The sequence below is a fragment of the Dunckerocampus dactyliophorus genome, chromosome 10 (genome assembly GCF_027744805.1).
Source record: "Dunckerocampus dactyliophorus isolate RoL2022-P2 chromosome 10, RoL_Ddac_1.1, whole genome shotgun sequence".
NCBI classification, from domain to species: Eukaryota; Metazoa; Chordata; class Actinopteri; order Syngnathiformes; family Syngnathidae; genus Dunckerocampus; species Dunckerocampus dactyliophorus.
Window position 1 is genome coordinate 3857965 of NC_072828.1, and position 24551 is coordinate 3882515.

General features: G+C 39.1%; 1 protein-coding gene across 4 annotated transcripts in view; it reads left to right on the forward strand.

Annotated features, from left to right (window-relative positions):
- Positions 1-24551, forward strand: part of prdm5 (PR domain containing 5) — a 127010-nt gene that overhangs the window by 35016 nt on the left and 67443 nt on the right. For all 4 annotated transcript variants that reach the window (XR_008572739.1, XR_008572738.1, XM_054790468.1 and 1 more), the window contains exon 13: positions 1701-1794. Coding sequence is in view for 2 of the 4 variants with exons in the window: in XM_054790468.1 (XP_054646443.1) it covers positions 1701-1794 (94 nt within the window). In the remaining 2 variants the exon portion in view is untranslated. The remainder of the gene's footprint in view (positions 1-1700; positions 1795-24551) is intronic.

Below are 24551 nucleotides of genomic sequence, written 5' to 3' on the forward strand. Positions count from 1 at the left end.
GACTAATGTTGTAATGTTAAAATCTCATCTCATCTCGTTCCCGTAGACCCAATCTCGTGTATTGTCTCGTCTCGTGAACTGAGTGTCTCGTGACACCCCTAATTATTACTATTAACTTCACTCTCTGCTGTTTTTCCCATTTTTGCTGTTGTTTTTCATTTCTTCATGTCTTTGTACATTTTTTTCTTGTAATATTGTGACTTTATTCTCATAATATTTTGACTTCATTTCCATAATGTTATTATTTTTCCACAACCTAGTTTTCCGAAAATGACACCTTCCTTTTTTGGGGGTGTTCTCATAATATTAAAGACTTACAGTATTTTTCTTTAATATTTCACCTGTAAAATTGTTATGTTATTTTCAGAATATTCAGAGTATATCCTTGCAAACTTGCGACTTTTTTCTCATGACTTCTGTCTCTTTTTTTGGCTTTTTTCTCTGAAAGTTACAGCTTTCTTCTTAAAATTTTTTTGGGGGGAATTATGACTTTATCCACATATTTTTTTTTACTGTATTACTGTTTTAAATTACAGCTATTTTTTCCATACATTTAGATTTTTTTACATTTTCCAAGTATTTTAACAATCTTCTCATCATTTTTTTTCTCGTAATTATGACTTTATTCCCGTAATGCTTTGACTTTAGTCTTGTAATATTGTAACTTTTTTCCACTACCAAATTTTCCATAAATTACATTTTTATTCATTGTTTTGTTTGTTCTCATACGACTGTAAGAAAAAAAAGTGTTCTTTCTTTAATATTTCAACTTCATGGTCCTTTTTAAAATTATTATTATTTTTGTCATTTTTCTCATGATATTGCAACATGAGTGTCATAAATTACTTTTCCCCATTAGATGAAAACTCTGAATATTTTGACTTTATTCTTGTAAATTTACTGCCGATTTTTCAATTTGTGCTGTTTGCTGATGTGTATTTTTTTGTTTGTTAAACAGTTTTTTCAAAAACAGTGGCCCCTTCGTATTACACAATGTCGTAGACATAATAAGAGAAAATAAAAGACGTAAATGAGACTTGTGCTTGTGCGTGTTGCAGTAAATATGTTCTCGCACTAGGGGAGCCGAGCGGGGGCGGACGGGAAGTGGGTTACAGCCTGTGTTAGGGATAATTGTGCCGGTTATGAGATCATTCAAAATACAAAAAATAGCCTGTTGGCTTGTGTGTCACACTGAAAATTACAGTAACATTACTGACACCTACTGACCAGTGTGCAATACTACGTCTCCATCTTTCAATGTGTCTTTTGAATTCCTTATATTTGTATTTTACTTCATTCATCCATTTTTATGCTTGAAAAATGCTTCCTTTAGTCAAAAATATGTCAAATTTGCTTCAATATGCAAGATTTTTGACAAATAATAGGCTTTATTCAATGAGGAAACAGCATGATTTATTAATATACTACAAGTATATTTTTGGAAAACTGTGATAGAGTGACGATGCGCTATTCGAAAGTGGTGAGGGATGACATTTTTATATCAAACAACAATTAATTGAATACCAAAATAGTTTGGTTGATTAATTGGGTAATGCATTAATCATCGATTAATGTTTTTTAAATTTGTCACAGATCCACACGGTAAACTCTGACTTTTTGTGCCGTGTGATGTTGGAAAGCAATTTTGTCCTTAACTTAACCAAATTAACCCAGGTGTGGCTTGTATATGCTTTCCCCAGACGCACACGGGCGAGAAGGAGAAGATCTGCCCGTACTGCGGACAAAAGTTTGCCAGCAACGGCACACTGAGGGTCCACATCCGCAGCCATACAGGTCAGTGCTATCAGTGCAAACAGCGGCGTTTGTTTCCTGGACCAATCATTTTCCTCATAGTTTTTTGTCGTCAACCTTTTTTGTAAAATGAGAAGATCGGATGGACTGATAAAACTAATAAAATTGAAAGATGCCCTATTCTTTATCCTTCTGATGCACAATGTATTTTTTTTCTAATAATAATTCTATCGATACCGATAACTTTCTGCTTCTCAAGATATGATACCGATAACATAACTTTTTTGTATCTACTTTTAAAATTTAGCTTTAACTGTAGTTTGTGCACACCTGGAGGTAAAAAGGACTGGAGAAATTAGGATTTGACCTGCTGATTGTCCTAATCAAATATGATGACATTACTACCACATCACTACTATCAGGAGAACCATAGTATAGAGGGGAGGGAGCACTGTATTCCGCCACACGCTCCAAGCAACCGGTGTGACACCACAGAGGTCTCTGGCAAACCTTTTTCACTTTTCAAACGCCGCGACACAACAAGCCCCAGGGGTTGTAGCGATGTTGTGTTTCAGGCGGCTGATGAGGTTTTTTGTGTGCTCGATGGGATTTGTTTCGCTCATCATGGAGCATTTGCTACAACTAGCACGCAAAATGTCTCTGAAAGTGAATGTTTGTTTTCCAGCGAGCTCAGGGGAAGTTAGGGCAGGCCGTTAATGTAACATGCAGGAGAAAAAAGGAGCGCTTGATATGCTCACCCGCACAGTATGGGTAATCTCGCCTCATTGGAGCAATCGGTTGTCTGAGTTATTTTTAATGTTATCGAATTTATCTGTATGACTTCATAATTTCCTCATATCAGCCCGATAAATATTGGAACCCTACTTTATACTTTGTACTTTTTTACTTGACTACATTTTCTGCAAAATAGATTTAGAGCAAATTTTAGCAAAAATTTCTGCCGAAAACAGACTCTTGCGCAACCTGCAGCATACGGAAAAAAAATTCAGACAAAATCTGAATCTTACTCAAACTGAGGTGTACGAAAACTGAGGCAAAATTTTAGCGAAACTTTCCAATCGCATCCTATGGAACATTTTAGTGAGAATTTTTGACAAAAATGGAATCGTACAAAAACCAAGGCATAATTGTAGCGATAATTTGCCAAAAACAGAATTGCACAAAAATTTGAATCATCAAAAACTGATCCAAAATTTTTTTTGAAAATTTTCAGTGAAAACTGAATTGTACAAAAGCTGACGTACAAACACAGCTGCAAAATTTTAGCATGAAAACTGAATCATACAAAAATGGGGTCTATGAAAACCGACCAACATTTTAGCAAAAATATCACATGAAAAGCACATCATATGAAGATTGAGGAAAAGTTTAGAGAACATTTTTGATGACAATTGCGTCATATTGTATGAAAACTGAGGCGTACAAAGGTAACATTTTTGTGAGAATTTTCAACGAAAATTGAATTGTACGAAAATTAGGGCATAAGTTGGGCGAACATTTGACACAAATAGATTGTACAAAAATTGGATCCAACAGATCCACAATTTGAGTGAAAATTTCCAATGAAAACGAAATTGCACGAAAAGTGATGCTGCAAAGCTGCTAAATTTTACTGAAAAATTTCAATGAAAACTGCACAAAAACTAGGCGTGTATGAAAACCAAGATAAAATGTTTGTAAAAATATTTGATGAAACTCGCATCATATGAAAACTGAGGCAAACGTTTGTGAAACTTTTTTATGTCAATCGCATCTTGTGAAAACTGTGGCAAAAGCTGAGTGAGAATTTTCAGCAAAAATTGAATTGTGCAAAAACTAATGCATAATTTATCGAAAATGTGACAAAAACAGAATTGTACAAAAACTGATCCAGAATTTTAGCGAATATTTTAAATTAAAACCAAATTGTGCGAAAACTGTGACTTACAAAAACAGCTGCAACATTTTGGTGAAAATTTTCAATGAAAATTGACAAAAACTGGGGCAAATGTAAAACCAAGGCAACATTTTAGCAAAAATATTCGATGAAAATGGAATTGTACAAAAAACGGGGTGTATGAAAATCAAGGCAACATTCATGAGAAAATGTTGGTCGTCAACTGAGTGATATGACAACTGGGGCTTACGAAAATTGAGCGTATGACCGTATGACTTAAGCTAAATCAAATTTGCTGTCAGAGTGAGTATTGGTTTACAAGCGTGAAACCTGGGAGAAGAATAGAAAAAGTAGACAACTCAGGCGCAACAGCAGCACAAGATGTTGGTTAAGACTGTGATGATTCATCAAGTAGTTTGATGCTTTTCTATGCAGATTGTTTTCCCTTTCCTCTAATGTTAAAATGTGGCGCATAAGGTCCAGTCCCAATAGAGCGCTGGGATGTTCATTAAACTGCCTTGACGCATTCCTGTGTGTCTCCTTACCAACTGAACAACTAACACACACACACACACACACACACACACACCTACACACACACACACATGGCTTCCTAATTCCCTCCTCCATCTTTCTTTTTCCTCTGTCGTGTTCTCTCCTGGTTGTCGCCGTCTTGCAGTCATGTTAAGACAGAGTGTGTGACATTATTCTGTCAACTTTCATTTGAATGGCAAGCTTCTGTGTAATAGGTGCCGGTGAATAAATGCCAGCCCTTTAGCATTCTTGATGTTTCCTGGGCTCTGTGTGTGTATGTGTGCGCTGATTTTAAAGATAATGTACGTGTCACTGTAGGTCTAATATCCCACTTTATTGATGAACAGATGTAGGCCTGTCACAATAACACATTTTGCTGGTTGATCATTGTGCTACAAATTATCGTCGATAATCGATTTATCGGCAATTTTTCATTATTTTTGTGGCATAATACAAGACAGTGTGTCTGGCTCGCCGCTTCCCTCAGCTCACTGTGATCGGTTTTATCTTTGTTTTATCATTTGTTGTGAAGACCATTGACTCTCTGCTGGTGTATGATCAGAATCAGTCAGGAATTACTTAAAAATCCAGGACATTTTAAGCGAAACAAGAGTACGGGGGGCCAAACAAACTGCGTCCCTCTACCTGGCTGACATGCCAGGAGTTCCTGTTGCGGGAGGAGCTGTCGCTTCCCAGGAAAATGTAGACGCAGGGGGACACGTGGTGGCAGACTTGTGAAGAAGCTCAAAGCCAGGGTAGCACTTTCTCCCGAGGTGGTCGGTTCCCACCTAATGTTCCATTGTTTTCGCCACTTTGTCTCTCAGCGCAAGTTCCCCTTTTTCCCCGTCACTGCATTCAAACAAATGCAACATCGATTCGTCAGTGTTCATGCGCTCACCTTGTTCATTCTGTTTAAAGCCGAAATATTCCCACGCTGGGGCTGTTGCGTGCGCTTAGAGACCATCGCTTCTGTGCCTTCAGTCATGTTAGCATATGCTTTCTAACAAGGATAATTTAGTGCTCGCATCCTGTGTCCACTCACTAGCAGCCCTGCCCCCACAAAGAGGCTGAATGAGATGACAAGAGGGTTCACAGGAGGGCTCTGGTCATCCAGCCCTTGTGGTACAGAGAAACGAGCAGATGAAACACGTACGCATACATACACGTCAATTTATTGAGGGCTCATAATTATCGCACTTATTTTTATTTTTAGCGTTCGATTATTCGATTTATCTTTTATCGTGACAGGCCTAAACAAATGCACCATTCTGTGGTATGCGCAGGGCTCTTTCGCTCAGTGGCTAGCGCTGCTCGAATTAACTCTCAGTGAGTGGGGATGTGCTGACGCTGGATGCAGCCCGGGCTGTGTGACAGGTGCGTGTGAAAAAGTGTGAAGCAGAGTTACAGTGCCATCTACTGTACGGAGTTGGATCGACAGGCTTACATTCACAGGCAGTCCCGTTATAATGTGTTTATGACTGAGGACAAGCACGCCAAATCTAAAGACAAGGAAAAAAGGGAGCACCGAATCTTCCTGTGTTGGGCTGCCACAGACAAGAAATTGTCCATCATTGATCAGCAATATCTTCAAATTAGTATCACAGCTCCTCCTGTTTGCTCACTTGTTAACAAACTTGATGATACTTTTCCCCCTTAGCGGGTCTCTGTGTCATGGATACATCTCTCCAGATCACTGTTGTGTGTGTTGGTGTGTGTGAGTGACAAGGAGAAAACCTCTGGCTTGCTTGGTGGAGTGGACGAGCTGCCTGTCTGCAGGTTTGCAAGTACCACCTGACTTTTTCAGACTTTTCTGGGGGGAGTGACTTGCAACTTACGGCACATGCACTGCTGTCAAAGTCTCAAATGGAAAATTCCCTTTAACGCCACGATTTTTTGACTAGCATCTGCACGTCCTGTTTGGCCCTCAGCCCACACCGTAGTTTGAGGAAACATCGCGGTGTGGCAGAGGTGATGTGGAGCCACACGCAGGAACAAATATTCGTCAGAAATGGAGGAAGAAAAGGGTATTTTGATTGGTAAGTTGAGCTTCAAAGCCCTGGCAGAGGGTCACTCCACAAGACCAAAGTTATTTGTAGCCACTGTCGCTGTGAGTTGAGTTGTCACGGAGTACGTTGCCTCTCAAATGCCAGAGAGAAGGTGCTGGAGCACAGCCGGTATGTTTTTATTGTCTCGACTGATTTTTTGCTTTGAACTGTGAGCTAAAATTTGGATTACGAGCTGCTAGTTATCGGCAGGCGTAGCTGAGGACAGCTATTAGGGGCTTGTGTCAATGTGACAAAGGAGGAGGTGAGCTAGCGCACACACAGCACTCAATCAGATGGCAGTAAAGTCACACAAGGGAATTTATTAGCGTTGTTGTTATCATTTATTAGCGATTTATTAGTGTTTGTGTTTGCACTGCTGTGTTTGTCAAAGAGGACGGAATAAAAGTTGCACGTTGTGTCATACGTCCACGTCGTTAAAGTGACCAGACTAAAAAAGGTGTGTGCAAAAGAGTGTTTGTGTGTGTATGTCTGTGTAAAAGAGTGTTTTGAAGTGAGGTTTAAGGTCTACCCTGACCGTACTAGAGTGTATGAGCGCAGTCCTAGATCTGTAAACTACTGACTGTTCTTGAGCACTCTATTTTTTATAAGTTGTCCATATTTATTTTTCTAACACCCTGTTTTCATTTCACTTAGTTCTTTTTGCAAAACTTTTTTTATTTGTAATGTTAGTCGCAATTATATTTTGGGAGATGATTAGCTTGAAGAGAATGATATTTGAGTGACGGACAGTTTACTCTACCAATGTCTACTGCATTGTGTTTGTTGCCTATACATTGAGCTCCATTTTGTGTTGAGCTGTTTAAAAAAATCTTTAATAAACCAAAATTAGCATAAGTCAAACATATGCAGTCTCATGTTGGTATGTGTATTGAAAACTTTAAAGTGATCTTTGAAAGTTACACTTATTAGATATACAAAACATGTATTGTCAGCTCCAGCATGCCCCCGCAACTCTAATGAAGAAAAGCGGCATAGAAAATGGATGGATGGATATTTGCAATTAATTGTGATTAATTATGGCCAACATGTGATTAATCATGATTAAATATTTTAATCTATTGACGAATTTAACATTTTTTAAATGAATCCTGACTGACATGAAGCAAAGAGTAAACATGACTGTCGACAGTCACAAGAGGGCGCTCTGCTGGAATGTGGATTGAGATCAGGAGCTTGGTGAACTTGCTTACCGCTAACTTGCTGGCAGATTATGTTCATTTAGCCTCCCAGGTATATTTTTTTTATGCTATTGTGTAGCTCAGGGGTGTCCAAATGTTTTTCTAGCGAGGCCAGATAGTGAAAAATGAAAAGATGCGACTTTGCCACTTTGATATTTTGTAAATATGCTAAGAAGTTATATATCTTTTAAAAAAAAACCTGCCTCTCGGCTTTGCCATATAGATGAAAAACTTCTGTCTTGTTTTTCCCATTTTTCCTGTTTTTTTTAATTTTCCAAAAATTTCAGATTTCTTCTCAAATGATCTTCATAAATTTTTTTCTTTTAATATTATGACTTTATTCCCCAAATATTATGTGTTTATTCCCATAATAATTTTTTTGCCCAAACTAAATTTAACCTTAACTGCAACCCCTAACCTTGAGCCCTAACTGTAACCCCTAAACCTAAACCCTAACCTTATTTTGTTTTGTTTCTTGTAATAGTATACCAAAAAAAACAAACATCTTCTGTAAAATTTAACTCTGCAACTAAAAAGACATTATTTTTCTTCATAATATTTATATAAGAAAGTTTATTCTCTTAAAATTGCACCCCTGTGTGGTTTGAATAAGTGTTCGGTGAACGTAGCGGCCACTTATTCAGTCTGTTGTTGTGTGTGCTGTTGTGTCCCTGAATAACTTGCCTTTCCACATTAAATGTGTGAAGAAAATTTCAAAATAAATGCGAAATAGTCCAGTGCAACTTATGTATCTTTGTTTCCTCTTTGTGATGAATTTTTGGACTGATGTGACTTTACAAAAATCAGTCTTCCTTCTGTCTGAGAACAAGGTGACCTTGACTCACAGTTGATTTTTTTCCCATCGTACAAAAACACAACAAACATGCACAGAAACATCTCCACCTATAGAAGAAGGGGGGAGATTTACAGCCAGCCGCGGTCAAAGGTGGTGCGGCTGGATGCTTTCTTGGAGTGGTCTTTTCTCTCTTTGCTCCTTTCTTTCTTTGAGGTGTCCCCCTCGGCTCCCACCCCTCCCCCAGCATTCCTCCCTTTTGTTTATTCTACATAAATACAATCAAGACCGGGACACACTGCTTTACATTCACTGCTGCCTCACACACACACACACACACACACATGCAAAGCAAGCTGCTGACAAAGATGGAGACCAGCCGTAACATGTGTGTCTCTTACACGGGGATACTGACCGAACTGTGCGGCTTTTTTTCTTTTTTTTTTAAAGCAACATGCCACCATACTGACCACAATACAGCGGAACCCCGCTTTTCGTTATTAATTCCTTTCCAAAAGGTTCAATGAGAACCAAAACCGAGGCAAGGTTTCCCATAGGAAGTAGCGTACCAAAGCCAAGGCAAATTTTTTGCAAAAATTTGAGCTGAAAACAGAATCTTACGCAAGCTAAGGCGTACAAAAACCAAGGCAAAATGTTTGCTAAAATTTCAGACGAAAACAGAATCTTACACAAACTGAGGCATACGAAACCCAAGGCAAAATTTTGGCAAAAATTTCAGACGAAAAGAGACTCTTACACAAGCTGAGGTGTACAAAAACGAAGGCAAAATGTTAGGGGAAATTTCTGCCAAAAACAATCTTACGCAAGCTGAGGTATACAAAAACGAAGGCAAAATTTTTCTTAAAATTTCAGACGAAAACAGACTCTTACACAAGCTGAGGCGTACGAAAATCGAGGCAAAAACCAAGGCAAAATTTTTGCTAAAATTTCCGCCCAAAACAGAATCTTATGCAAGCTGAGGCGTATAAAACAGCACGTTATCGCAGAGGAGGAGCCTTTGAAAGCAGTTTTGAAATGCTTCCTTGATTATTTATACGCCAAAGAACATATGCTGATGTATATCGTTATCGCCAGAGGCGGCAGTATACATCACAGTGTGGATTTTGGGCCATACCCCCCTTCCCGAGTAAGAAGTTTTTTAAAGACTGGAAGGAATCTCTGAAAAGACGACCTCCAGCTGAGGCGAAGACCTTGAAATGAGCAGGAAAGCTTGGTGGTGTTTGTCTTCCTGCTTCGACAGGAACGAGCCAGCATTGATTATTTACCTGCTAAACACTGAGGACTTTGGAAGGATCCCCCGGAGGTTTCCAATCCCTATCCCTTTCCCAGTGCGATGATAGAAAAAGGGGTCAAGCGAGAAACGGAATACATGAAATGCGGAGACGTAAATCTCGGCGCAGTCGGCAAGACGCGCGCTGTATATTTAGCTTGGATTTAGTTTCCTTTCATTCTTGTTTGATCCCGCTCAACTCCAACAAATTAGCTGTCGTGCCACAAAAAGGCTGGCGCGGCCTCTCGGAGCGGCCGCTATGAGATCACCAACAAGCCATAAAATGTGAGCTGTCAGAAAGTGGATCGGCGTGTCGGCGACCTCTCGGTAGTCTTGATGGATGTTTCTATCCTTTTGCTCAATTCTTCTTTTGGCTCCTTTATCCTCTGCAAATGGGCTCGTCTCCACATCACAGCGCAGCGAGAGTGCCGTGTTTTCCCCCCCGTGTGTGCGCGCCACAATGCGGGATGGGGAGGAATATTGAGGCCGTAACGCCGTGTCACTCTGACATCATTGGAAAAGTGGCGGTGGACAGTGTAAACTCTGGGAACGCCGTTAGAACAAACCAGGCTTCTGTGCTTCTTGAACCTCAAATCCCAAATAGCAAGACTTTTCCAGCATTCCCAAAAAGACTTTGGACCAATAAGTCAAACTTGCATGATTTGTATACCTTTCCCCAATGCTAGCCTCCCATTTGCTCGGGCTTGGGACCAGCCTGGATGTCGGGATGGGCGTTGGGGAACAGGCTGGGAACTAGCTGCATGAAAACTTGTACCAATGCGCTACCAGTGCCCTTTTTGGGAATCTTTCATCTTCTCTTCAAAGTGGATTGAAATCACCACAAGGCAATGGTGTCCAAAGTGGGGCAGTTTTTTATTGGCTGAGAGAAAAAAACAAGAAAAATAAGAAAAATAACAACAGCAAATATGTCAAATTCAGCAGTCATTTTACAAGAATAAAGCCAGAAATATTAACAGAAAAAAGTTGTAATCTGACCAGAAAAAGTTAATAATAAAAGTAATTTTATGAGAATAACCAAATATTAGGATTAAAAATAATGTCATTTAAGTAGCATAAAGTTGAAATATTAATGAAATGAAAGCCGTAATATGAAAAACAAACAAAATAATTAATAAAGTTGTAATTTTTGGAAAATGAAGTTGGAGAAAACGTTATAATGTTATGAGATTAAAGTCATAACATTATGGGAATAAATTCATAGTATTATAAGAACAAAATTTACAAGAAAGTTGAAGTAGTTGTAGGGAAAAACCAACAGCAAAAATGCAAAAAAAACACCACTGTAATTTTATGAGAATCAAGTCAAAATATTACGAGAAAAAAGTTGTATAATAGCGAGAAAAAAAGTCGCAATTTTAGGAGAATAAAGTCGGAATATTATGTAGAAAAATAACGTCATTTTAGTAGCATAGGCTTGAAATATTAAATACATTTTTATGTATTTTTTATGATTAATATTGGGATTTTTTGGAAAGTTAGGTTGGGGAAAAGTTAGAATTTTATGGGCATAAAGTGAAAATATTTTGGGAATAAAGCCATAATACTATGAAAAAAAATTTGCAGAGGTTATTTAAGAAGAAATATTTGGAAAATATAAACAAACAGCAAAAACAGGGGAAAAAAGGGCAAAGAGTGAAGTTGATATTAATAATAGGCTTTTTCACCTTTATGACAAAGTTGAGAAGCAGTTTTTTCTTGAAATGTATATAACGTATATCTACATGTGTTGCTTTACAAAATATAAAAATGGCAAAATTGCATCCTTTCATTTTACACTATGTGGCCCTTGGTGGAGACAAAAGTTTGGACACCCCGACATAACAAATTAACGTATTTGGCCGCACAATAGCATCAAGAACATACCTGGAAGGCTGAATAGACTAAATGGACCTAACAAGCAATTTCACAGTCAACAAGTTCACCAAGTTCCCAATCTCATTACACATCACTGCTGTTGTCACAAGCCTAGAGCGCCCTCTGGCAGTTATCCACACTAATGTTCACTCTTTGCGTCATGTCGGTCGGTATGAATGAACATTTAAAGCATACATTACATATAAACATGTATACAGTATTTATTATATATACACTTGGATATACTGTGTAAGTCACAGGAGCAGCTAGACTACGAAAAAAAAGCTGAATGATGAAGCATTGCTGTAATTCACCAAGCAAGCTTGTCATTTTCTCTGATTGTCCTGCAAACCTTTATGGAAAATTTTCACCAAAAACAGAATGAAGCCTGTGAAAAATTAGGCAAATTTTTAGGAAACAATTCTTGCTGAAAACAGAATCTTAAACAAACTCAGGCGTACGAAAACCAAGGCAGGTTTTTAGGAAAAATTTCCAAAGAAAAAGGTTTATGCAAGCTAAGGCGAACAAAATCTGAGGTACAGTTTTCGTAAATTTTTTTGCCAAAAGCAGAATCTACGAAAACTGAGTCAAACATTTCAAACAAAAACAGAAGCTGAGGCGTACAAAAACCGAGGCAACATTTTTGCAAAAATTTCTGATGAAAACTGAATTGAACAAAAACCACGGCGTATGAAAACTGAGGCAAAATTTTAACAGAAATTTTCAATGACAATCAATTCTTATGAAATCTGGGGCGCACAAAAACTAAAACATTTTAGGAAACATTTTTGCCCGAAACCCAATTTTACACAAACTGTGGCGTACGAAAACCAGGGCAAAACTTTAGGGAAAACTTGAGATGAAAATGGAATCTTACGTAAACTGAGGCATACAAAAGCTGAGGCAAAATTTTTGAAAAAAAATGAATCGTATGAAAACCGAAGCGCACAAAAAAACGTATACAAAATTTTAGCAAATATTTAAGAACATTTTTGATGACAACCGAATCGTACGAAAACTGGAGTGTACGAAAGGTGAGGCATGGTCTTCGCAAAAATTTGACAAAAACTACTCCAAAATTGAATGAACATTTTAAAAGATGTTACATTATATGCAGTATACACTTGCATGTATAGTGTAAGTAACAGGAGAAGCTCGGCTATGAAAAAAGGGCCACTTCTAGTCAGCACGGTTGGCACAGCTGCCATAAATCGTAAGACCATCTTGAAGCAGGCTTTGTAAAGAGCATCTGATACAGCCCATTCTTGTTTTCAATATTCCCCCGCAATGCAAAACACTTTAGTCAGACTCCCCATGCCAGTAATTCGTCACAGCCCAGGTTGGAATACTAAGAACAATCCACGATGTGACAGTCCGAATAACATCATCAGGTCCACATCACTGTTTAAACCATTCCACCGTTGTCATGCTAAAATGATGTCGCGTGTAACGGCTGCCAGTGTAGCCTCTTTGCAAATCCAGATCAACATGCGCTTCCAGATTTTCCCCCCAAAAAGCAAAGTGCTGCGGCTTTGATGATGAAGCATTGCTGTAATTCACCAAACAAGCTTGTCATTTTCTCTGATTGTCCTGCAAATATCCCGTTGCTGCGTGTTGAGATGGCCCTGGCACCACATCACAGCCGCGCCACAGCGCTCACATGTTCGCTTAGGCAAGGAGACAACTTCCAATAAACCTCCTTTTTTTTTTTTTTTACTCCTTTCTGTTCAAATAATCATCATTTGTGATACTAATTGTGTGCAGACGTGACTTAGAAAGTACAGGAGTACATTTTCAACATCAACTTGGAGAGTCTGGAACACAGATTGTTTGCCTCCACTGTTGTCGTGGTTACGGTCCTATAAAGCGTTAATGACTGTGCCAGGACTGCACCACCTTAACCATAGAAAGCCCAAAGTGTGGCCCGTGGCTGTTTTTTTATTGGCCCTGAGCACATTCTAAAAATATAATTTAACAAGAAAACAAAAAAAAAAAAGAATTAAAAAAACCCAGCAAAAATTGGACAAATCAGCAGTAAGTTTACAAGAATAAAGTCAAATATTTAGAGAAAAAGTCCTTTTTTATGAGAGAACTTTGTACTGTTATGAGGAAAAATAACATAAATTTTAGTAGTTCAAATATTAAAAGTGCTATTAAAAATATTGAAGTATTAAAGTTGAAATATTAAAGAAAGACGTTATTTTTTAAAAGTCGTAATATTATGAGAAACAAACAACACAACGAACAAAATTTTTGGAAAATTAGGTTGGGGAAAAATATAATGTTATGAGAATAAATTAAAAATAAAATTACAAAAAACACCAAAAAAACCACCAACAGCAGAAATGGAAAAAACGACTCATTTTACTCACAGTTAAATGCTTGAAGTCTCGTCACTTTTATCCTCTTGCTTTTAACTCAGCGTGAGTCGTGTGTAGTCCTCTGTCTTTTATTCTTTTCTTTTTAGTTTGGATGGGTTTTATTTATCCTAGTTTTTATTTTTATTTTTACCTATTTCTTTTATTTATTGCTTTGTTTTACTTATTGTTTTAAATATTGTATTGTTTTGAATGTCTTTGTTTTTATTTCATTCATTAGTTTTTACTGTAGTAATTTGTACTTTTACTTCTTATTATTTACTGTTTTACTAGTGTGTGCAGCACTTTGGAAACAGGGTTGAGATAATGTGCTATTTACATAAAGTGGATTGGATTGGATTACAACAATAAACTCAAAAGAGAGTATTTCCAACAAGAAAGTTGAAATAGTTAGAAAATGTAAGAAAAACAAAATGAGAAGTCGTAAAAACAGCTGTCATTTTACGAGAATAAAGCCACAAATTTAAGAGAAAAAAGTTGTATTTTAACGAGAAAAAAAGTCTCAATTTTACAAGCATGAACTTGTAATATGGTTTGGTTTGGTTTGGTTTAATTTTATTTGAACATGCATGCAGGTTACAGTGGAATACATCTCATGAATCATCTTATTTAATCCTAGCCCCCATCTCGTCCACATCTTGTGTAGTACATTTTATTCACTTCCTGCGTTCCATGTAATATTATTCCATATAACAATCACTGTAATAATAAATAATAAAAAACAAGCATGACAGAACAATCATTGTGATGATCAAGACTCTTCTGCCTTGTATTTAGCAAACATCAACTGCCTGTATTGTTTTTGAATTTGCTCATCTCTGTACATTGTTTGAGTTCCTTACTCAATCCATTCCATGATTTAATTCCACATACTGAAATGCTGTGGGTTTTCAGCGGGTTTTCAGCGGAAGTGCAAGTTGGTGACACAAGCAAATGAATGCATATTTTTTTGAGAAGCAGAATGCTTTACTTAAGTGACCCTCAGCAACTAGCCGGAACACCAAAATCCGACCAGAACTCTGCCCACGGGATGAAGTCACTGTTGAAGCACTACATTGCTGATGGGGATGATACAACTTCATGTCAAAAAAACCCAAATTACCCCTTTAGGAATTATTTATTATTTATTTAGAAATGTTTGTTATTTATACTAGGGTTCGGATATCCGGGTTGACAAGCTTGGATGGGTAGCAGCCTCCTGGATGAATAAGAATCAGCCATAAATCCTTAGATGAATAGACTGTAGAGACATGCACCGGGTATCGCAAGACTAGCAACCGCTTGGCAGTCCGTCTCTTAACACGAGAGCCTGGGCTGCTGGCGAAAGGATTGTCTCGCATGCGCCGTAGCTTAGCCCTCAATGGGTCATCAAATCTTACCTTTAAGCATTCCCACATAGCATCAGCATTTGGGAGCAAGTATTAGGTGGAAAAAAAGGAGAAAAATACAGTACAGTAGTCTATCTGTGCAGTGTGGACCAAAGTTAGATGGTGTGTTCAAGGGCAGTCGAAAGAAGTGGGACAGGTTGCTATGTAAACATGCAACAGATAGAATTATAGATTATAGATCAACAAATGTAACCGTTGAATCGTATCGTTTGTACACAGATTCGAATTGGATCGAATAATTCTGTTTTTAAAATATATCGTTTACGAAACCCTTGTGTCTGGATACGTAACGAATCATCTACCACAAAGACATTTACACCCCTAATTTATACATCCGTGCATACATTTATTTCACGTTTCAAGAGTTTTATTGTCATATGCACAGTAGAACAGGTAGTTCTGCTATGCAATGAAACTCTTGTTCTGTTCATTCTCCCAAAAGAAAGAAAGAAAGAAAAACACAAGAAAATGAATAAGAACAGAAGAAACATTCATGCCAATAAATTAAGCAACAACAACAGAAGAGACATTAGCTTTTCCAAAATGGGGACTTGGAACAGCCTTCAAAGCACCTTTCATGTTGCTGTAGACTTGGTACAGGATGCTATTTGCCTTCGTGGGAAAGCCTACATGCTGATAACATTCGGGGAGAACAGTCCCGAGGCTCTGTGTCCACAAGACGATGAAGTCCGTTCTCCCCGGCAAGCGGCAAATGTCTCCAACCGGACCGCCGAGTCCGGCATATCCTCCGTCCAGTCAGGCCTCCGCGAGCACACAGCACTCTCCGATCTCACGTAGCTGCAATCCTTGCTCGCAGCTCATCCATCCTGTCTTCGACGCTGGCCAGCAGCAGGCCCGGTAGCGGTGGCCCAGTCGCTCCAGCTTTTAGCCTAGCACGCAGGCCTTTTCGCACGCACGCCTTCACGCACGCTTTTTCCATCTCTTCTTTTCAATAAAGATATTTCAAAATGACGCACTTTGGAGCTGTAATTATAGTACTGTCAAACCGTGATATTTTTGCCTAAGGTCATCATGCCGTCAGAACCTCATCCCGGCCCATGCCTCTTTGCTTTATAAAATATCAAAAGTGGCAAAGTTGCATCCTTTCATTTTTCACAGAGAAACGATTGGACACCCCCGCAATAATCCAACAACTCCACAGACCAACTACATCGTGCACGCACACGTTTTTAAACAGGAAATGATGCAGTAGGTCAGCAGCCAAAGGAGGAGCGTCTATGAACGTTTATATGCCAGAGAATACGTATGTTGATATGTATTTTAGTCCTGATGGCCCATGCCTCGGCTGTGGAAAATGTGTTGCTGTGATGATGAGGTAGCATGTGCGCTAAGGTGTGTGGCTATCTGACATGTGCTAGAAGTGTTTGAGGAAGCGGAGAGACGCTGCTCGTAATGGAAAGGTCAAGTTGGAAAGTTGTCGGGCGTTCCTGTGGCGCACCAAAGCCAATCTCTTACCACGCTGTTATCGTATTACCTGCGCCGCATGCCTATGGGGGCCGAAAAGAAGGACGGCATAGGAAGGTAGGGATTCATTGTGACAGACAGCACTAATGTCTTTCAGGCCGCAGCCCCAAGCTACAAAGCCTTCTCCGTAAGTACGTGCGGCGACAAAGCCCACCATCTGCTAAACAGACCGGAGGCCCGTCCGTGCACATGCGCCACGCACGGTAGGGGGGATGCCAAACGGATCGATTAGCAGACCAGGGGTGTGAGGGCCACGGCGGGAGGGGGCCGGGGAGACACCCGGGGGTCAGAGAGATGGTGTTGCGTTTCAGCACATGCTAAATCAGTTACCATCGTAAAGCCCGGGCTCAGCGCCTCAGCCGCCCCCCGGCCCCCCTCCTTAATCCCCAAACAATCTGGCCCAATCTGGAGAATAAGTGCTGGTTTCTTGTTACAGTAACTCTCACTAAACCCACCGCCTGCATAACAACACCACAGTCGCTAGGCCACGACGCCAAGCAGCTCCTGTGCTCATCCCTTTCTTTATTGGTTAGCGAGCATCGCCTGCCATGATTGGACAAACCTTTTGGAGATGATGAGAAGATGTCCTCACCATATCCAGGAAAAATCATGGCTTTTTTTGGTCGGTATTCCTAATTTCCATCCATCCATTTTCCCTAGCACTCGTCTAGCCTATCCTAAAGCTACCCAAAGCAGACCGCACATCGGCCTAGTCGCCACCCACTCGCAGGACGCATACACTGCAACCTTGCTTTTCAGCATCAAATGCTTCCAAAAGGCTCGACGAAAACCAAAACATACCAAAACCAAGCCCATTAGCTAGCAGAATATCAGCAAACGTAGCCAAAAGAGTACCAGCGAACATACTGTAGGTAGAAGAATATCAGCAAAAGTACCTACAAGAGTGTCAAGCCAGAAGAACATCAGTAGAAGTAGACTGAAGAATATCAGAGTATCAGCAAACGTAGCCAAAAGAGTATCAATGGACGTAGCTAGAAGAGTATCAGCAAATGTAGCCAAAAGAGTATCAATGGATGTAGCTAGAAGAGTATCAGCAAACGTAGCCAAAAGAGTATCAGCAAACATAGGTAGAAGAATATCAACAAAGGTACCTAGAAGAGTGTCAGCAAACGCAGCCCGAAGAGTATTAGCAATCAAGATCATTGATAAAATGAGATTAGTTTCAATCTAATGTGATGTATGAAATAGTGGCCGGATAGCGGCAATCGCTTTCAACGTGTTGCAGGCTTCCGTGATTCCCTTTCACGCAGGCGGCGTCCCACCTCACTTTGGTGAAAATTGGGGGATTTGGCTGACTTTGCGAGTAGGAACTGGAGCTGCGTTGCTAAGCGTTTTTCCTCCTCGGAGGTCTGAAGTATGTAACCTCCCAGTATTTTTGGAATGCAGCGTTGACTACAAGAGACCTGCTCTTGTTTTATTCCACGGAAAAGCACAAAAGCACGCCAACTCTTCTGAACGGCTAGTGACCATGTGACCTTGCCATGCTTTTCCCAGATGTATGTCCCCAAGCAGCGAGCTTAAGGGGGCTGATGGGTGCGTGCTCGCCAGGGCGTGGTTGTCTGCGCGGCGCATTAGCGGACAATAGCCACCTCCTGGGAGGGACCAGATCCAAGCCACAGCGCACACTGGCACACTGCGCTTAGACACTATTAGGACGCTAATGCCTTCCCCAGGACTCCCCGCCGCAAGCGTTTTGGGCCTGAACCCGATACCACACACACGCTACACCAGGCATTGGGTTTAGTCCCTCTCAAAACACATCTGGGCTTCACATTTCCCTGTTTGTCAACAAAAAAGGCCTCCTGGAGTCTCCGGCGAGGGGATTTTGGGACAGATTAGCGACTTCCCCGCGCACATGTTGCAGTGTGGAATCAGACCGCGTGTGTCACGTTAGCGCTGCGTACTCCAACGTGAGCGTGCGCTTTTTATGACCTTGGAGTTCGACCTGTTAGCCCTTTTGGTGTTTGTGTTAGAGGACAGGCTTTGTGACATGCGTATTGACTCCATGCCATTTGACATAGCCGTGATTGATATATTCCAGGGCTGCTCAAAACCTCAAAACATTTTCTAATGGTCACTTCATAAATGCTCACTTTTTTTTTTACTGTTATTTCCACTTTATTTAACTCATTTAAATGTATTTTTATAATTTGTCTACACTCATGTAAGTCATTTATTTTTATCTGTTATGTTTTACACTTTTATTCAATACATTTTTCATTTATTTTTTAAATTAATTTTCATTTTTAAGTATTTTTCTATTCTTATTTACACTTATTTAAGTCATTGTAATTTATTTTTTTACAATTATTTACACTTATTTAAGTCATTTGTTTTTATTTTTTACACTTATTTAAGTTATTTTAATTTTTATATTTTACACTTACATAGGTCATTTTATTCATTTTATTTATTCAAATAATTTTCATTTTTATTTTTTTTTTATAACTAGTTACACTTTTAAGTCATCTTTATTTATTTTTTATATTATTTATACTTTTTATTTATTTAACTATTTATTATAGGGGTTTTTAAAAAGTTTTTTACCCTTTTATTTACATTATTTGTATTAGATTTTTTTTTTACACTTTTATTTACATCTTATGTATTTATTCCTTCATTTATTCACTTAAGTAATTGTATTTGTATAAATGTGGTTGCTTTTGTGTCCAAGGTGCAGTTTTAGAGGAATGTATTAAGGTATTTTGTCAAGAAAATGAGGAACAACATGATAACTGCATGAGTACAAATAATGGCTAATTTGAAAAAAAGCCCACACCGTCAGATATTTCACTTGAATTCAGACATGATAGTTTTCTACTGTGTATCTATTCTTTTCATCAAGCATCATTATTTATTGGTGAAGTAATGACACAAAAACCTGTAATATATCATATAAATACAATAAATAGAGAATGCCTCGCCCTACACCTTTTATATGTGGTCAACGAAACACCTTGAAATCCATGCTGAGCTGTGCATGAGAAGAGAGATGAGAAATCAACACCACGGCATAAAATTGTTTTCCTGCTCCGTTCCCATGATGGATCTGCTTTTAATGAACGTCTTTGCCTTTCCACTCCCCGAGCAAACCCAGCTAATTAACCTCCACAGTCCCTCCTGTCCATAAGCGCGCTGGCTTGCCTCTGCAACAATTAGTCGCTGATGAGACATTTATGTTGCTGTCATGATAGCAGATTGGGATCAAACTACGCAATGGTGCTAATCTTTCATTGGACTGGCAGAAAAACATGAAATAAGTAGATTGTACTTTGTATGCCTTAAAGTACACACGCACCGCGGTTTTCCTCATGAATTTCTTCCAAAACGAAAACCAAAGCATACAAAAACCAATGCAGTTCCTCCCTTTGGAAATAATGTCAATCCAATGAAGCCCTTCCAGACACACACGAATATGAACGAAAATACATTTCATGCAGAATCATTTGAGTTTCACGTGCAAAAAACTATAAATAAGGGATGGATGGGACTGCGTAAGACTAAAGGGAATCTGCATTGGTATCGGTATTGAAAAAAATGCCCAAAAACTCAGGTATTGTAAGGTAACGTATCGAATAAAAAACATCTGGTATTACCCACCACTAATTTAGTTTGCATTGTGTAAAAATAAAGTTTAGAAAAGTAATTGTATTGGTAAAATGCCACAAAATAATCTGTATTGTATCATATCAAATAAAATACAAAAAATCTGGCATCGGCCATCGCTATTTAGGTTACATTGTGTAAAAAGAAACGTAATTATATTAAATAAATGGCAAAAAAAAGTCATAGGTATTGTATCGAATCGAAAAAATCTGGCATCGCCCATCACTGTTTAGATTGCATTGTGTTAAAAAAAAAGTATTAAAAAAAGTAATCAGTATTGGTATTGGTAAGCCAAAAAAAAATCATCGCTATTGTATAATATAGAATTAAAAATATCCGAGTTGCCCATCACTATTTAGGTTGTATTGTGTAAAAAAAAAAAAAAGGAATCTGCATTGGTATTGATATCGAAAAAATGCCAAAAATTGTATCGAATCAGAAAAATCTTGGTATTGCCCACGACTATTAATGTACAAAAACCGATGCACTACATTAATTAATAATGTAAGCTCAATGAATCCCCAAAAATATGAAGAAAAAGGACATTTTCTGGAGAATAATTGTCATTTTACGTGCAGAAATTGTGAAATCATTGTAAATGAAGAACGGATGGAACTTCCCGTACATCCTGGTGAGATTCTCACCTTCTGCATCAAATTGCTGCCACTTGTAAGTTTCTTTGGCCCCATATTTAGCAGCCGTACTCAATTAAAAAATGCACGGCTGGTGAGTCAGCGACTTTGTTTGGGTGCTGCATTTCATGTAAGGGTACAGTACAGTTACAGGACAAACGGACTAGCTTGTTACACACGATATTGTACCAAAACCGAGGCAACGTTTTTGGCCAACGTTTAGTGGAAAAAGCAAAGTGAGGGCGTAGGAAAACCAAAAAACAAGAAATATGACATGATAGACTTGATCTCCATTGGTTAGGTCACATCTTAATCTAAAAGTATATTAAAGCAATAAAAGTTTTCTTTGTGTGCGCTCTAAGAAAGTAGTGGTCTGGTGTTGCTTCCATACATCAGCAATCAAGTGGCAGCGCACCAGCACACACTAAACAGAACCATGTGTCAGCACCGGACTTTTGACTGACAGCCCGTCACTTTCCCTTTTGTCATCGTCAGCGGGCCTTCTTGCATGGGATCGGTAGGGGGTTGGTTTGAGTCTTTTCGATCCAACTGCTCCACGCCGCCTCTGAAGTGCTCCCCGAAGCTTTTGGCCGGTTGCACTTGTCACGACTGCGTGCCAGGACTTCTTTAGCCAAGACAAACGTTTGCTGTGCAGCAGATAGTACATGTGGCCCACAAACCACTGCTTGCTCTGCCAGTAACCAGGTCTCGATTAGCCGCACATATAGAACATACACACACCTTTAAGCCGCACTTATAGCACACACACACACCTTTAAGATGCACTTATAGCACATACACACACCTTTAAGATGCACTTATAGCACACACACACCTTTAAGATGCACTTATAGCACACACACACACCTTTAAGATGCACTTATAGCACATGCACACACCTTTAAGCTGCACTTATAGCACATACACACACCTTTAAGATGCACTTATAGCACATACACACACCTTTAAGATGCACTTATAGCACACACACACACCTTTAAGATGCACTTATAGCACATGCACACACCTTTAAGCTGCACTTATAGCACATACACACACCTTTAAGATGCACTTATAGCACATACACACACCTTTAAGATGCACTTATAGCACATACACACACCTTTAAGCTGCACTTATAGCACATACACACACCTTTAAGATGCACTTATAACACATACACACACCTTTAAGCTGCACTTATAGCACATACACACACCTTTAAGCCGCACTTATAGCACACACACACACCTTTAAGCTGCACTTATAGCACATACACACACCTTTAAGATGCACTTATAGCACATACACACACCTTTAAGCTGCACTTATAGCACATACACACACCTTTAAGCTGCACTTATAGCACATACACACACCTTTAAGATGCACTTATAACACATACACACACCTTTAAGCTGCACTTATAGCACATACACACACCTTTAAGATGCACTTATAGCACATACACACACCTTTAAGCCGCACTTATAGCACACACACACACCTTTAAGCTGCACTTATAGCACATACACACACCTTTAAGATGCACTTATAGCACATACACACACCTTTAAGCTGCACTTATAGCACATACACACACCTTTAAGCTGCACTTATAGCACATACACACACACCTTTAAGATGCACTTATAGCACATACACACACCTTTAAGATGCACTTATAGCACATACACACACCTTTAAGCTGCACTTATAACACATACACACACCTTTAAGCCGCACTTATAGCACACACACACACCTTTAAGCTGCACTTATAGCACATACACACACCTTTAAGATGCACTTATAGCACATACACACACCTTTAAGCTGCACTTATAGCACATACACACACCTTTAAGCTGCACTTATAGCACATACACACACCTTTAAGATGCACTTATAGCACATACACACACCTTTAAGCCGCACTTATAGCACACACACACACCTTTAAGATGGACTTATAGCACATACACACACCTTTAAGCTGCACTTATAGCACATACACACACCTTTAAGCTGCACTTATAGCACATATACACACCTTTAAGCCGCACTTATAGCACATACACACACCTTTAAGATGCACTTATAGCACACACACACACACCTTTAAGCTGCACTTATAGCACATACACACACACCTTTAAGATGCACTTATAGCACATACACACACCTTTAAGATGCACTTATAGCACATACACACACCTTTAAGATGCACTTATAGCACATACACACACCTTTAAGCCGCACTTATAGCACACACACACCTTTAAGCTGCACTTATAGCACATACACACACCTTTAAGCTGCACTTATAGCACACACACACACCTTTAAGATGCACTTATAGCACATACACACACCTTTAAGATGCACTTATACAACATACACACACCTTTAAGATGCACTTATAGCACATACACACACCTTTAAGATGCACTTATAGCACATACACACACCTTTAAGCTGCACTTATAGCACACACACACACCTTTAAGATGCACTTATAGCACATACACACACCTTTAAGCTGCACTTATAGCACATACACACACCTTTAAGATGCACTTATAGCACATACACACACCTTTAAGATGCACTTATAGCACATACACACACCTTTAAGCTGCACTTATACAACATACACACACCTTTAAGCTGCACATATAGAACATACACACACCTTTAAGATGCACTTATAGCACATACACACACCTTTAAGCTGCACTTATAGCACATACACACACCTTTAAGATGCACTTATAGCACATACACACACCTTTAAGATGCACTTATACAACATACACACACCTTTAAGATGCACTTATACAACATACACACACCTTTGAGATGCACTTATAGCACATACACACACCTTTGAGATGCACTTATACAACATACACACACCTTTAAGCTGCACTTATAGCACATACACACACCTTTAAGCTGCACTTATAGCACATACACACACCTTTAAGATGCACTTATAGCACATACACACACCTTTAAGATGCACTTATACAACATACACACACCTTTAAGCTGCACTTATAGCACATACACACACCTTTAAGATGCACTTATAGCACACACACACACCTTTAAGATGCACTTATAGCACATACACACACCTTTAAGATGCACTTATAGCACATACACACACCTTTAAGATGCACTTATACAACATACACACACCTTTAAGCCGCACTTATAGCACATACACACACCTTTAAGATGCACTTATAGCACATACACACACCTTTAAGCTGCACTTATAGCACACACACACACCTTTAAGATGCACTTATAGCACATACACACACCTTTGAGATGCACTTATACAACATACACACACCTTTAAGATGCACTTATAGCACATACACACACCTTTAAGATGCACTTATAGCACATACGCACACCTTTAAGATGCACTTATAGCACATACACACACCTTTAAGATGCACTTATACAACATACACACACCTTTAAGCTGCACTTATAGCACATACACACACCTTTAAGATGCACTTATAGCACATACACACACCTTTAAGATGCACTTATAGCACACACACACACCTTTAAGATGGACTTATAGCACATACACACACCTTTAAGCTGCACTTAATACACACACCTTTAA